We start from the raw sequence: 14,863 nt of genomic DNA, 5'->3' as shown, positions 1-14,863 counted from the left end.
ACTCTTATTGGTTTTTACAAAGATGCTCTTCTCTGATTGGCTAAATTCCAATATTACACTTTGATTGGCTTGCTGATTGTATCTATATAAAGAAACTCATCTCTAATTGGCTAATATTTCAAACTTTAGCTCTGATTTTTTCACTTCTATTAATGACGATAATTTAGCAATTTTGTTTGCATTGAAATATAAATTAAAGTGAAGTTATCCCTTAACAAATGAATTAAAATAGTTTTACATCGATGTAAAACTTTCTATTATTGTGCATATTGTTTTTTATGATACAAAATTTTTAGATAAATGAAAATTTGTCATCATAAATGATAACAAACAAGGATGACAACATCTATAAAGGAATAGAAAGAGGGCTTTTCTATTGTAAAAACAAAAAAATATCTCAACAAAATTCTTGTTGTCAAATTGCTCAAAATGCAGGATGCTTTTAGATATATTTATTCTAGGTTGAAGATGCAGGCAAGTACAAAATCACCGCCAGAAATGATCTTGGTGAATCTAATGCAACCATCAGTCTTAATTTTGACAGTAAGTTATCTTTTATTTGATTATTAATAATTTATTTACTTATTATATCACTTCAACCAAGTTTTCTTTCTCTGCATTCCTATCTATCTATCCAATGGCGTGCACATAGTTTTAACAGTGGGTGAGGACTAAGGAAGCGCAATCTACATTTGTTTTACCCTCCTCAAAGTAAGATACAGGTTACTGTAAAGGGTGTAAGCTTTAGAGGGTTGTAATACATCTACATATATATTATTCTATCTATCTATCAATTATTCTAATTATCTATTATTTTATCTATCTATCTATTATTCTAATCTTCTATCTATCAATCTATCTATCTATGAAGTTAACTATCTATCTATCTAGGTGATGAGGCTACTATCCCCCAGGGTGGTGTGAAGCCCACCTTCACAGAGAGACCTGTGATTAGACAGTCAGATGAGGGAAACAAAATTATATTCCAATGCAAATTAGCAGGTAATTTAATCTTTCATTTATATTCTCCCTATATAAATGCATCAATTAAAGGTGGTATAATAAATTCATACGAGAAGGTGGGTAAACGTTATATTAGCCAGCTGGGAGAAACATTTTATAAGGGTATGTGAGACTCTCTCACAATATCCACATATTCTATATCCATACCTAATTAAAGACCTGTAGTATATCCACAGTTTTTCTTGTTGTTGCTGTGCTACTAACGGACATACTTATCTTGCAGGTGAACCAGAGCCTAAGCTGGTCTGGTATCACGGGGAGAAGATGTTGAAGGAGTCCACCAGGATAAAGATGACAATGAAGGAGGAGAAGAAAACTTATTTCCTCTGTTGTCTGGAGATTTCTAATGTGGAGGTATGTGGATAGATAGATAGATAGATAGATGTATAGATAAAGATGACAATGAAGGAGGAGAAGAAAACCTACTTCCTCTGTTGTCTGGAGATTTCTAATGTGGATAGATAGATAGATATATAGAAAGACAGAAAGTAAGATTGATAGATAGATAAATAAAGAAGACAATGAAGGAGGCGAAGAAAACCTACTTCCTCTGTTGTCTGGAGATTTCTAATGTGGAGGTATGTAGAAATGTAGATAGATAGATAAATGGTTACATACATAGAATGACAAATCACAATAGATCGATAGGTCTAAAACTCATACCTTTTGCTGTTATGGATAAACAGATTATTTACCTTTCGAGTTTTAATTGCTTTTGGTTAATAAGTAAAAGTTCTTTGAATCAAAAGAAAACTTTTGCAATATTCTTTGTAAAAATTAGTTTAAAAGTTACAAACATAAAACAAATAGTAAAAAAGTCAACACGTTCAGTTCTACTAAATTGCAAAAAAATAAGTAGAAAAGGATCATGGAAAGAAAACGAAGTTGCGGGTTTCCTCGTATTTTCACATTATTTTTTCTCCTATTTCTCTAGGTCTAGCCCTACGGGGCAATTATTAACAATTACTTAACCTAACCTAAGCTAAAATAACCTTTCAAAAGCTAATGTGAAAATACGATAAAAACCGCAACTTCGTTTTCTTTCCATGACCCGTCGAAAAAAAAATTGAAGACACTATAATAGAATTCAAGGTTCTAAGTACATTTGAATTATATATATCTCTAACAATAAAAGATCTAATATGCAGCAATTTATCTTAAATGTTGCCATTATAATCAGGGTTCGGAAGCCGCGCCTCAGTCGCGCCTCAGCCTCAGTTTTAAACCTGCTTGTGAGCAGAAAAAGAAATTTCAGAAAGAAGGATTGTCTGCTAAAGAGCAGTTTTATACATCCAGCTGAATTTTATAGTGATAAAAGGAAGATTTCACTGAGGCTTACACGCGGCTTACGCGCGGCTTCCGAACCATTTATAATCCACGAAAAATAAACATAAAAAAATTTCAAAATGATAATAAAATATGTTTTATGTGTACTTTTTTCAACTATTTGTCTTTTAAAATTCATATATAAAAAGGTTAATGTTGCACATAATAAGTAGGAGAAAGCAGTTTTAATGGCGAAGCTCACAAAAAGTTTGTAAACTTTTCGTAATTTGGTTGTTTAAAATCCCTAACACCTCCTTGCGCATATCCCTTTTTAAAATATCAGATTACTGCATTAAATATCCAAAAAGAAAATGTATGTATAGTCTCACAACTGGGACGTCCAAGCTTTTTATTTTGAAGGGGGTAAAATGAGAAGTTTCAAAGGTTTGATGAGGGTAATCTGATGTATTTTTTTTAAATGAGGGGCTTAAAAGTTTGAGGAGGTAAACACCCACTTACTCCATCCTTGAACGTCTATGTCTTACAGATTTGCTAAAGTATGTAAAAAAAATAAATGTGGAATAATCTCACTTCTGCATATTAACACAACCGCATATTGTTTCAATTTCGCAAAAATTACACAATGGCAGATATATAAGAAATTGGTTTAATTGTTAGAGTGAAGCATAGGAAAAAGCGCCAATTTGTGTTGTTATAATATTTTGTTATATGCGGTTTTAACTATTTTATCTTGCACGGAAATGAACCCACACTCTATAATGCACCATAACGTTCAAATTGTTGTCATTATTTATACCTAATGTCTTGTGTGTAGTAAATTTGCAACAAATAAATAAAAAATCATCAAATTTTAACAACTATTTCAACATGTTTATTACAGTTTTTCTTAAAAACCGAAATTATAACTCTTTTCAATTGCGCAGCTTCTATATAATTGATATTGAGTATATTATCATGTCTGACATTCATGAAAAAATCGCTGAAAACTTTACTGTACATTCCTTTTTCAATGTTAATTGAATGAGCTGAAAAAGGTTATTTCCTTTGAAATGAGAATATAAAAAATTCAAAAAAATATTCTTTTAAATTAATTTTGGTTAAATCAAGCAGGTTTTATATAGTAAATGCTGAAAAGGATAAAGCTCCACAGCGACTAGAAACACTTTTTAATGTTTTAAATGAGAGGAGAGAGGTTCTTTGGTCCGCCTATCAATTTTAATGATAAACCCCAAAAACCCAATCCAATAAACCGTCTTTAGTCATAATTATGTTTATTAACGATTATTGATTTGATAAAACGAGCAATGTGATGTTCGTTTTTCTTACAATGAAAGTGTTATCTTAATTGGATCAAGGCTGTTATTTTGTTTGTTATTCTTGTTTAATAGTGTTTACCTCTTTATATCACTCTGTAATACAAAAAAAATAAGTTTAAGGTAAGATAACTTAATAAGAAAAATATTTTATAGTCAGACATAAAAAAATCATTGTTATTGGAGTTTTATAAAAAAATAATATTACGAAAGAATAATTTGGACTTAAACTTCTATTAATCATCACTCTAAAATGTTACTTTAAACTTATCTTATTCTTTAGCACATAGTGTATAAACAACAACGTTACTTATAAGAAATAAGTGAATGTATGAAATAGGTTTTTTTTTATATTTTTCTGTTCAATGTTTCTTCATATGTTAACTTATATAAGTCCCCAAAGATTGCAAACTTCATAAATGTATTGGGGACCAGTATAATTAATAATCCAATGTTCCCTTTCTCCCTGATAACAAGCCTAATAATTAATTTTTTTGTGCCCCCCCCCCCTTCCCTACTTCTTATTTCTATAAATTTACTCAGACAGAAGACAAAATTACATGACATATAGACAAGAACTTATTACAGAGAAGCTGCGCTTCTACCATTAAAAATGTTAGTTTAGTTGGGTATAGTCCCTTTCGTAACATCGCACCTTATGGGGCGATTCTTCGTATTTTTCACAGTAGCTTTTCTCCAATTTCTAGCTAACCTAGATACCTAACCTAAAATAACCTATAAAAAGCCATTTTAAAAATACTGTTACGAAAGGGACTATTCCCAATTAGTTTAGTATTCACACGACTTTTATTTTTAACAGCAAAAAGTGTTTAGTAAGGATAAATAATAATAAACATTGCTAGTCTAGTAATTTCTATACACTTGTTGATAAAAATACATTTGATTTAGGTCAAAAAGAATAGATATATAATTATTTTGATGTTACACCAGATTTTCACGTTCTCTGTCTAGCAAATGGCTAAAATAACTGGATGAAGAAACTGACCATCAAATAAGTTCCGTATTAGAAAATTAAATTAACAATAATTTTCTCCATGTCATAATATCCATACATATTCTATATCCATTATAATTAGTTATTTTTCTGTTTGTGTTTCCTATCATGTATTCAATATATTTATTTATCTATCTATCTAGGCTGCTGACGCCGGTCAATACAGAGCTGTGGCCAGCAACGCTAGCGGCGAGAGTCAGGCGACCATCAACCTTACATTCGAGGAGAGCGGCGGTATTGTTGGCAAGCCGAAGATTCCTGATGGAATCGCCCCAAGGTAAACTTAAACTTAATTGGTGATTTCCCCGAAAGTGCCTATCGAACACTAAATCTTTATAATTTTTTTAGCTAGGCTGTGATTAGCTAGGCTGCTATGCAAAATAGGCTTCTGATATTCCTTAGTCATACTCCTCAAACAAATAAATTATAATTTGTTTTTACTGTACAGACTTTTCTAAAACTTACAACCTTCCTCTTAAAAATCAGCTTCCAGAGGCACAATTTCATAAGTACAAAATTCAAAGAAGATAAATTTATCATCCATTAACCCATCCTTATATCGCTTGGTTTTATGGTTTATTTTATGATTATCTTAATGTTTATTTATTTTAGCATATTGTTAGAACCATAAACTGTATCAAATTTAAATTCATGTTGCTCCAATACAGTTAATACTTTCGCACTAAGACAACCCTTTCATCGCACTACCTTTAATTTGCTGCTAAGTCCAATTTTGATTCATAAACTTTCCCTTAAAGTAATTTATAGAAAAAGATTATTAGTGGAAAAGACACACAATCTTTTTAAGCAAAATAATCGCATAAAGGGTTTTAAAACTTTTGGGTTTTAGGGACAGTTTAGTTTACAAGCCATTGTTCTATCTCTCCCTGAATATCAACTCTTTATGCTTCCATATCTTATAGTTATTTGTAAACAGCTGTATATTGTATATATATATTTATACAACACACCATTAAGATAATCTTAACCTTGTTTTATGGGTTTACAAGTTTTTTTAAAACTGCAAAATTCTTAACAAAAATACTTTTTTTGTCTGATGATAGACAGCTGATGAAGATTTCCCTGTTAAATAAACATCTATAAAAGGGGATATTACAAATGAAAAAAATATTTAGTTTTTCTAACAATAATTGATAATAATAATCAAATATATTTTGAAATGCCTAATTTTGCTGATACTAAAATTTAGTGGTATTGTATTAAATTTACAAGACTGTTATAGTATTTATATGAACAAAATACAAAAGTATAATTTTAAATACTGAAATGTAGGCTTACAAATTGGATGGAAAACATCACAAATTCTAACTGTTAATTTAGCAACTCTATAATCATAACTGGAAAATCAATTTGTCCATTTTCATGCATTAAAATTTTCCATTATCAAAAACTTTATTTTGCAATTATGGTTAAATTTGTAGTATCTAAAATTATGCTATAACATAAATTTCAAAGAAGGTGTATCAACTATTTTTTTATAGCTAGCCGGTTCTTTTAGTAAGTAGTAGATGTAAAATTTTTCATAGAATTCAGAAATGCAATCGGTTTTTTTGTAGACCTCTTATTTTTTAAGTAATTTAGTTTTTTAAAAAAATAATTAAGTCGGTTTTAAGGTACTAAAACGCAACAAAATAAAAGAAGAAAATGGCCAGAAAGAACAAAAATAGTAAGATCTTTAATTTGACACCTTACTTTTAAAATTCTGTTGAGTAATTATTGAAAAAATCTATTTTTTTAACCTCGGTTTAATAAAAACTTTAGACCTAAATATTTTCTCAAACAGACATAAAAAACATGGGTTCATATATACCTTTAGAATCAGAAAAATATTACGAATCCATTGTAAGCAAAATTGAAAAAAAGTAAAAAAATTAAAAAATTAAAAAATGGCCAATTGTATTTTTTGTTCTGGCAACACTATCGTCTTCCCTTTTTTACCCCCTCTTTACCCCCTCTATACCCCCTTTCCATTTTTATACTCAATTAAAGAGTTAAGACGTTGCTTGTACAATATAATATGATATTTTCATACTAGTAACGAAGCGTCCTTAGGCCGCTTTAGGGTCCGAGTTATAAGAAAAAAACAGAGGGACATTTCAAATTATATAGTAGCTTCTCTACTAAAAAATATTTTAGCAGAAAATCTTACATGAACTTTATATGTCTGTCTGGTACACAATCAGAATTATGATTTACTTTAAAATAAAAATAGAAAGAAAATTTGTCTGTGAGGATTTCGCTGACCAAAAAGCATCATATATTCAATTATCTTTGTTAGTCAGTCCGTCCATTATGCTAAAGTTTAAGTAATTAGATTTTATGGTTTTAGAGATGTATGTTTAAAGTTTACTGTATATATTTCTATTGAAATCTAATGTTTTAACCGTCTATCTTATTAGATCTTTATTAACTTCACAAAGTTTATGGATCTTATCATATGTTTCTTTGTACTCTAATTGAAATGTCTGTCTGTCAGTAAGAAACCGTAAAGGAGTAAACGTGAATTTCTCTTCAGTTATTAAAGATAAATGGCTGGAAATAAATAAACATCCCCATACTGATGAACATCCAGTATATAACTTACTTTGTCCGTCCGTCTGTTGGAAAGCTTTGATATGCATCTACTATCAAAGATATATATTGTATAAATCTATTGTAAACCTTTCCATGTTTTTTAGCTTTACTTATAAATAAGCTTTAAAATTTCTTAGAAATTCTTATAATTAATCCTATCAAGAGTAAAGGCACATCAAGTGTAAACCTCGGTGGGTTAGGGCCCCTTGCAAGAATTAGGCTTATGGGAAAAACCTATCCCTTCTAATTTACAATTTATCTATAATACAAAGTAGAACGATGTCTGTCTGTTTGTAGCGAAGGATCTCGCTAACCTTTAAACCGATCGGGTTCTCCTTTACAGGGTAGCTTCTCATAGGTCCCGGGAAGGTTTATATCTTTTTTCTTGGTGGGTGGGACACCCCCAACTCCCCAAAAAATGTAAAATACCCCCCCCCCAAAAAAAATTTTTTTTTTCTTTTTAAAACTAAAATTAAAATAATGGGATCAACTACCCCCCCCTCCCCCCCAAAAAAAACAAAAAAATTCCCCCCCCAAAAAAATAAAAAAAAAAAAATTTTTTAATCTAAAATACGAAAAATTGGTTTGATTAAACCTCTTGGGGCAAAGCCGCTAGTTTATAAAATATGGAAGTGTATTTTCAATGCTTGATATGTACTCGATATGGGAAAGGACCCTAAATCTCAATTGCTTAATTATTATTAAATATATCTTTTACGCGAAGCACCTCTATAATTAGAAATGTCCGTCTGAGGGTAAAACATAATTCTTCATCTGCTATTAAAGATAGACGGCTTTAATTTTAAATTAAAAATGTATTTTTTCCACTTTATATGCCGTCGGTCTGTCAGTATAGCTTTTAGTATTTCTAGGGAAGACTTTATAATCTTATCTTCTATTCAAGTTTTGTATGATTAACAACATACAACAATAAATAACTAATAAAAATATTTTTATTTGTAAATATATTGTCAATTTTATTTCAATGTCTCATTCTTAATATCTAATCTACTTAACTGATTGGGTTCTCTTTTTTATATAAACTTAACATCGGTCCCGTGATGGTTTTAGGCTATTTAATTTTTAGATTTAAGTCTTGTGATGGGTTTAAGCTTTTTTTCTGGTCCGTAGATAATAAAAGGGCAAACGCTAATAATATATAAAGTTTTTTTGTCTGAAGGTTAAAATCTCAATAACTACTAAAGCGATTGGGTTCTCAATTTTAGGTAAGCTTCAAATAGGTCCCATTAGGGCATTAGGCTATTCCATTTTTAGATGGTTTTAAGCTATTTTTTCTAGCCTGTTTCTGCCCCTTTAATTACAGAGCCCCTGGATGCTAGGTACGCATCCGCTAAGTATGCATTTTTTTATTCAGAATTAAGAATATGGATTTTGTTAAAATTTTCCTGACAATTCCTATGCCCTTTTTTTTTGGGGGGGGGGGGGGGGGCGGGGGGTTCACTGTATATTCACAGGGGAAATATTAGAAAATAAATATAAATATATCAACTTGCACATAAAGATTACTTCAAGTTCAACTACTTACGTTAGAATTTCTGTCCGGCTGATTTTAGTTATTTATTTTATAATAAAAGCCTTTGATACTATAAACGTAATAACATTCTGCCTTGGCGTTTTCTTTTTTTTTAAACCTCTCTCTCACACTTGCTTTTTATTCCATTTTTCTTTTGATTTCTTTATTTGATCTTCAGATACGTATTTATAATAATGCTTTTTTCATTTTTTCAAAAATGCAATTTGAATTATGGAATTTATATTCCAATATATATTTTTTTAAATAACCGTTACGGAAGGGTTAAAATGTTTTTAATTTTTGTTTGTAAATCTGAACACTTTAAAAGTGGCGCTAGAATCAATTTATTTTAAAACTAAGTTTTCTTAAATTTACTATATTATGAATTTAAATTTTCAGTTTTAAGAATAGTAATTAAATACGTCAACATTATGTAAATAGCAACATGTAATAAAAAAGATGAATTTATTCTTAATAAAGTAAAATATTGGGTCTTATCGTTCTGGGCAATGAGAGTTTATTATGGACTATTGGAGCACTATGAGTTTTAAACATTTATCCTTTGGAAGACTTGAGCTCATATATAGACATTTATTTCCTATATAGATCTGACATGGATCTTGAAGCAATAATGCAGGCTGTTTTGTAAATGTTAAAAATTGGAAGAATCTATTAAATAAAAGTTATCGCAAATATACTTAGTAAATAATGCCTTTTATTGTAGTTTATATACTATATTGTAAACTTTTTTTTTCAATTTTGCTTACAATGGATTCGTAATATTTTTCTGATTCTAAAGGTATATATGAACCCATATTTTTTTACTTGTGAAATGATAAAATTGAGTTCAAAGTTTTTATTCTCGTGAGTTTAAAAAAATCGATTTTTTCAATAATTACCTGACAGAATTGAAAAAGTAAGGTGTCAAATTAAAGATCTTACTATTTTTGTTCATAATGGCCATTTTCTTTCTTTTTTTTGTTGCATTTTAGTACCTTAAAATCGACTTATTTTTTTTTTTTTTAAACTTAAATTACTTAAAAAATAAGAGGTCTACAAAAAAACCGATTGCATATCTGAATTCTATGAAAAATTTTACATCTACTACTTACTAAAAGGACCGGCTAGCTATAAAAAAAAAAAGTTGATACAACTTCTTTGTAGTACCAAAAATTATGCCATAACATAAATTTCAACTGAGACACATTTCTATTTTATTAGCTAACAAAAGAACATCATAATAGTAGACACAATAATTATAGAGTCATCAAGGACAGAAAATAAAAGATTAATAAAATTATTAACACTTATAATTTTAAAGTAAAAGAAGTCTTGATATACATTTGATGTTATTTTGTCTTTAAAAACCCTAAAAACTACTTTAAATATTTTACAAAAAAAATCTTCATTTATTGATGGTTTTAAAATAAAAGGAATGGAATTATAAAAACAAAAAGTATGCTTCATACTCTCAAATCCTTTTTAAAAAGAAAAAGGGGTCTGTAAATCTGTTAAATCTGTTAATTCTACTTTACAGTGAAACTTCTGTAAGTCCAGGAAAGGTTTATAATTATTTTTTGGTATTGTGTCTCCATCTTTACAAGAGAAATCACCCCTGGAAATACATGAGCGGATGTGAAGTCCCAACATTATAAAATTTTGTTAGTGCATCATCATAGTATGAATAATTTATTAGGAATCTTTTTATTGATATTAGGATGAAGTGGGTATATCACACAAAACAGCAGTTTGAAGAGAGAAAAAATTCCAAAATTAATTGTTTTCGCTTAAAGATGGATTTTTGAATAGTTTATAAGTAGTGTTTTTCAAAATTGTTGGGGCTTAGGGTTAAACAACTAATATCATTAATATCTTATATATGCTGATTTCCAATTTTAATTGAATTGTATAAACACGAGATTGAAGACCTTTCAGGCCTACGGGCATGTTACAAGAACAAGTATTTTCAAAAATATCGGATACAATAGCAAAAATGATTGCGCTTAGAAACATAACAATTAGAATGGAAAAATAATGAATGTAAAGAAAATGCGGGGGAAAAAAACAAAGGAAATGTTCGAAAATGAAAGGTTAAACCACGTATTTTAGTAACAGATCTAAATTGACAGACAGACACACCGACAGAAATTGATATAGAATAGGTATCAACCGAAAAGACCAATCCAGAAAATGAATTATATAGAAGCTTCGATTGAAAGGCCGTATTATTGGGTTTTGATTTTCAAACAAATATATAAAGCTTATATAACTTACATTTTGATATTAGGTTTTTATTTAAAAAAAAAAAACATACTATATCCTTATTAAAAATAAGTAGAAAAACGATTCTTTATATTTACTTTTAAAATAAAATTAGATAGATGGGGTAGGGAGTTTCATTAAATTTTATTAGAAAATATACCATAAATATAAATCCTAAATTTTGACACTGTAGAAAATTTATGGCCACTGCAGTTCACTTCATCCAATTAATAAACTAAATTTAAATTTATGGTCATATATTTTGGTAAACAAGATCGTTGTTAGTCATAACTCACAAGGATTGAATAAAAAACATTTACATTCAATATGTGTCTTGAAAATCAGCCATGTGACGTCATAAAAATGAGAAGGGTGAGGGGAGAAGTGGATGTAAACTAAGTCAAATCCAAGGATTAAAACATGTACAGAAAGGGCAGGATAAAAAAGGGTCCTACAAAAAGATAATCAAATGGTAAGGGGGAGCTAAAAAAGCCCAAATTGAGGGGTATGAAACAATTTTGAAAATGCGTTCAACAGAGTGGGGAAAACAAAGCTTTATAGATCACAAAACATCTATTAAACTTAGAGAAAAAGGTTAAAGAGTTTATTTTTTTTTATGTTTACCTTAGAATTATATTGAAACGCTGTTGTGATAATGATTTTGTTAACATAATAAAAGCTTCAGAGTAGAACAGGGTTCAGCTACACAGAGAAAAAGCTTCTCTATTGAAACAGTTCTCATTGAAAATAAACAACAATAGATCTACATTTCAAGCTAATGGCAAAACATCATTATCCTATATTTAATGATATAAAAACAAATATATGAAAACTAGCTGTTCAAAAGTAGCTGTTCAAAATTAGTATTTTTTTTATAAAAAATGTAATATGTTGAAAAATCTCCTAAATTTTTTTTGAAAAAATCATCTAATAATGTTTTTAAAAATCAGTATCTTTTTGAAGATAGCGGAAGCATGAAACTTTAAGTTAAAGATAAATAAAATTGAAGTAAAAAACGTTGTTTTACTATAAAATAAAAACTAGAAATATGTATCTTTACATTTAATTACATAAGTACTGGGATAACTATCAACTCAATAAGTGTAACTATTTCCGAAATAAGAACATTAACAATTGTAGTAGAACATCGTTTTTAAAATCAAAGCCAAAAATATCATTTAGAACCCAGAAAAATAATCAAATGAGAAATTGTCATGAATAATTAGGACGTGGAATGCATAATATGGATTAACGATGTTATATTATGCCAAGAACAGTATTCCTAATCTTGCTTAAGATTATCACTCCAAAAATCAAGAATTTCATATATCATCTATAATATAGTTGTACTACTTTTAAGGATTATGTCTAATTGTCACAAGAATCCTGTAATTAACTATCCACCTATCTAGGTTCCCTCGCAAGCCCACTATCCGTCAGGAGGGTGACAACCTGGTGTTGGAGTGCTCCCTGGAGGCCAACCCCATGCCGGAGATCACGTGGTACAGGCAGGACAAGAGGGTGGAGGAGACGCAGAGGATGAGATACGAGTGTAAGAAGCATAGCAAGAATAAATATGTGCTTACCCTCACTATCAAGGTATGTTAATTCTTAAATAACTAGGGACTCTGCATTCAAAGGGGTTAGGAAGAAGATAGAAAAAGCCTTAATTATCTAAAAATAGTTAAAACCATTTACAAATAAAATAGCCTAATTCCATCCCGGGATCAATTTCAATCTTTCCTAAAAAGGTGAACTCATTCAGTTCAGTACTATTCGAAATCTTAACCTCCAGACAAAAATAATTTACTTCTTTCTATAATAGAACAATAGCTGGGTCCCTAGCATCTAGGGGCTATGTATCTGAAGGGGAAGTCAGGTGGTAGATAATATGTGTATTTTATTCAGTTTGACTAAAGAAACACATTTGACATAATTTGTATTTGCTAGTTCAATCTCTCTATCAATCAATCTATCTATCTAGGAGCCTAGCCTGAAGGATGCAGACATGTATAGATGCAACTATAACTATCTATCTATCTAGGAGCCTAGCCTGAAGGATGCAGGCATGTATAGATGCAACTATAACTATCTATCTCTCTAGGAGCCTAGCCTGAAGGATGCAGGCATGTATAGATGCAACTATAACTATCTATCTATCTAGGAGCCTAGCCTGAAGGATGCAGGCATGTATAGATGCAACTATAACTATCTATCTATCTAGGAGCCTAGCCTGAAGGATGCAGGCATGTATAGATGCAACTATAACTATCTATCTATCTAGGAGCCTAGCCTGAAGGATGCAGGCATGTATAGATGCAACGCATTCAACGCCTTCGGTGATTCTAATGCTAACATTGACCTCAATTTTGAAAGTAAGTCAGTTTTAGTAGCGTAGATATTTATGGAAATAAATTTCGTGGATATTATGAGATTTTCGCATACCATGATAAAATGTTTCTCCTAACTGGCTAATATATGGAAAAACATATTTACCAATATATGAAAACTATATTAGCAACCTAAATTGAAGACAAATATTCCCCTATCACAATATCCATGTATGTTTTATCTATTCTTATAGTACATTTTTATTCAAAAAATGTTGTAGATAAACCTTTAAAGAAAAAACCTTTGAATTTTTGTTAAAATATTTTTCTCTTATAGCTGGAGATGAGGGCGATGGCGGCAAAAAGCCGGCAGAGCCCGAAAAGGCTGCGGCCGACAAGCCCGCCGAGAAGGCCGCGGCCGACAGCGGATTCCCGCCAACCTTTACAGAGAAGCCTAGGATAGTTCCCAATGAAACTGGTACCCTGGTTACCATGAAGTTTAGGGTAACTTTTTTTTAGTAGTGCAACTACTCTATAATTAAGGTATGCCGTACTGTCCGTTTGTGAATAAAAATCATCAACAATACGTAACTGGACAAAGTGTATAAAAAATCAGCCATGTGACGCCATAAAAATGAGTTAGATGAGAGGAGAAGTAGGAAAGAAAACCCCTAAAAAAGAGATTGATAATCTCTCATTTTGATGACGTCACATGGCTGATTTTTAAGACACTTAGTCCAGTTACCAAGTTTTTTTTTTAAATACTGCGTTTATAACATACAATATTGTTCTTGTTTATTAATTGTTAGATTATTAAGGCCATGCAATTCATGCAGACATTAAGGATTAATAAGAGACGTCTACTATATACAAAAGAGTCTAAGTTTCTTTTAAAGGAGGTGTACAAAAATAATTTTTGAAATCTCTTTTTCAAGTTTAAATATGTGGTAAAAAGTATATTTAAAGGGGTGTAAGGATGGGAGTTAAAACTTTTTGTGAGTATAAAAGGTTAAAGATATAACACCCCCCCCCCTTAAGATTTTTAGAAATATAGTTTGAGAGTAAATTTTTTTAGAGGGGTAAAGAACATTTATAATTTTTTTCAATTAAATTTCTACTATTTTGTATTTTTTTTAAAAAGGAAACTTATTTCTGTCATTGATGATTGTAGACTAATGTTGATAAATTATGCACAAAAGTACATATTACATTCGGTAATTTCACTCCTATCAACTGTGGACCACACTCAAAATATATTTCCCAAAATCATTTAAGTTTAGTTAGTTTGGTTATTTTGAATAAAAGTTAGAAGAATCTACGACAAGAAAGATATTTTAACTCCATTCCGATGGGGGGGCTACTAAAAATTCCTGGGGTTGGTGGCTAATTGACACTCCTCCTCCCCCCCCCCTCCCCCTGTCATCACAGAAACCTTAACAGTTATAAAATAAATAACTAAAAAGTAATAACGCTCCATATCAGGATGATAATGTTACTGCTATTC

At 30.2% G+C, this 14,863-nt stretch overlaps 1 protein-coding gene across 1 annotated transcript in view; it reads left to right on the top strand.

Annotated features, from left to right (window-relative positions):
- LOC145305727 (uncharacterized) overlaps positions 1-14,863 on the top strand; it is a 151,075-nt gene that overhangs the window by 22,935 nt on the left and 113,277 nt on the right. The window contains exons 10-16 of the mRNA XM_080147466.1: positions 462-543; positions 892-1,002; positions 1,247-1,377; positions 4,782-4,915; positions 12,442-12,628; positions 13,314-13,404; positions 13,697-13,863. Of these exons, the coding sequence (XP_080003592.1) occupies positions 462-543; positions 892-1,002; positions 1,247-1,377; positions 4,782-4,915; positions 12,442-12,628; positions 13,314-13,404; positions 13,697-13,863 (903 nt within the window). The remainder of the gene's footprint in view (positions 1-461; positions 544-891; positions 1,003-1,246; positions 1,378-4,781; positions 4,916-12,441; positions 12,629-13,313; positions 13,405-13,696; positions 13,864-14,863) is intronic.

Source organism: Acartia tonsa, chromosome 14, assembly GCF_053477335.1.
Source record: "Acartia tonsa isolate MP-2025a chromosome 14, ASM5347733v1, whole genome shotgun sequence".
NCBI lineage: Eukaryota > Metazoa > Arthropoda > Copepoda > Calanoida > Acartiidae > Acartia > Acartia tonsa.
The sequence above is the reverse complement of the archived record's forward strand: the minus strand, read 5'-3'. Positions and strand labels throughout refer to the sequence as shown.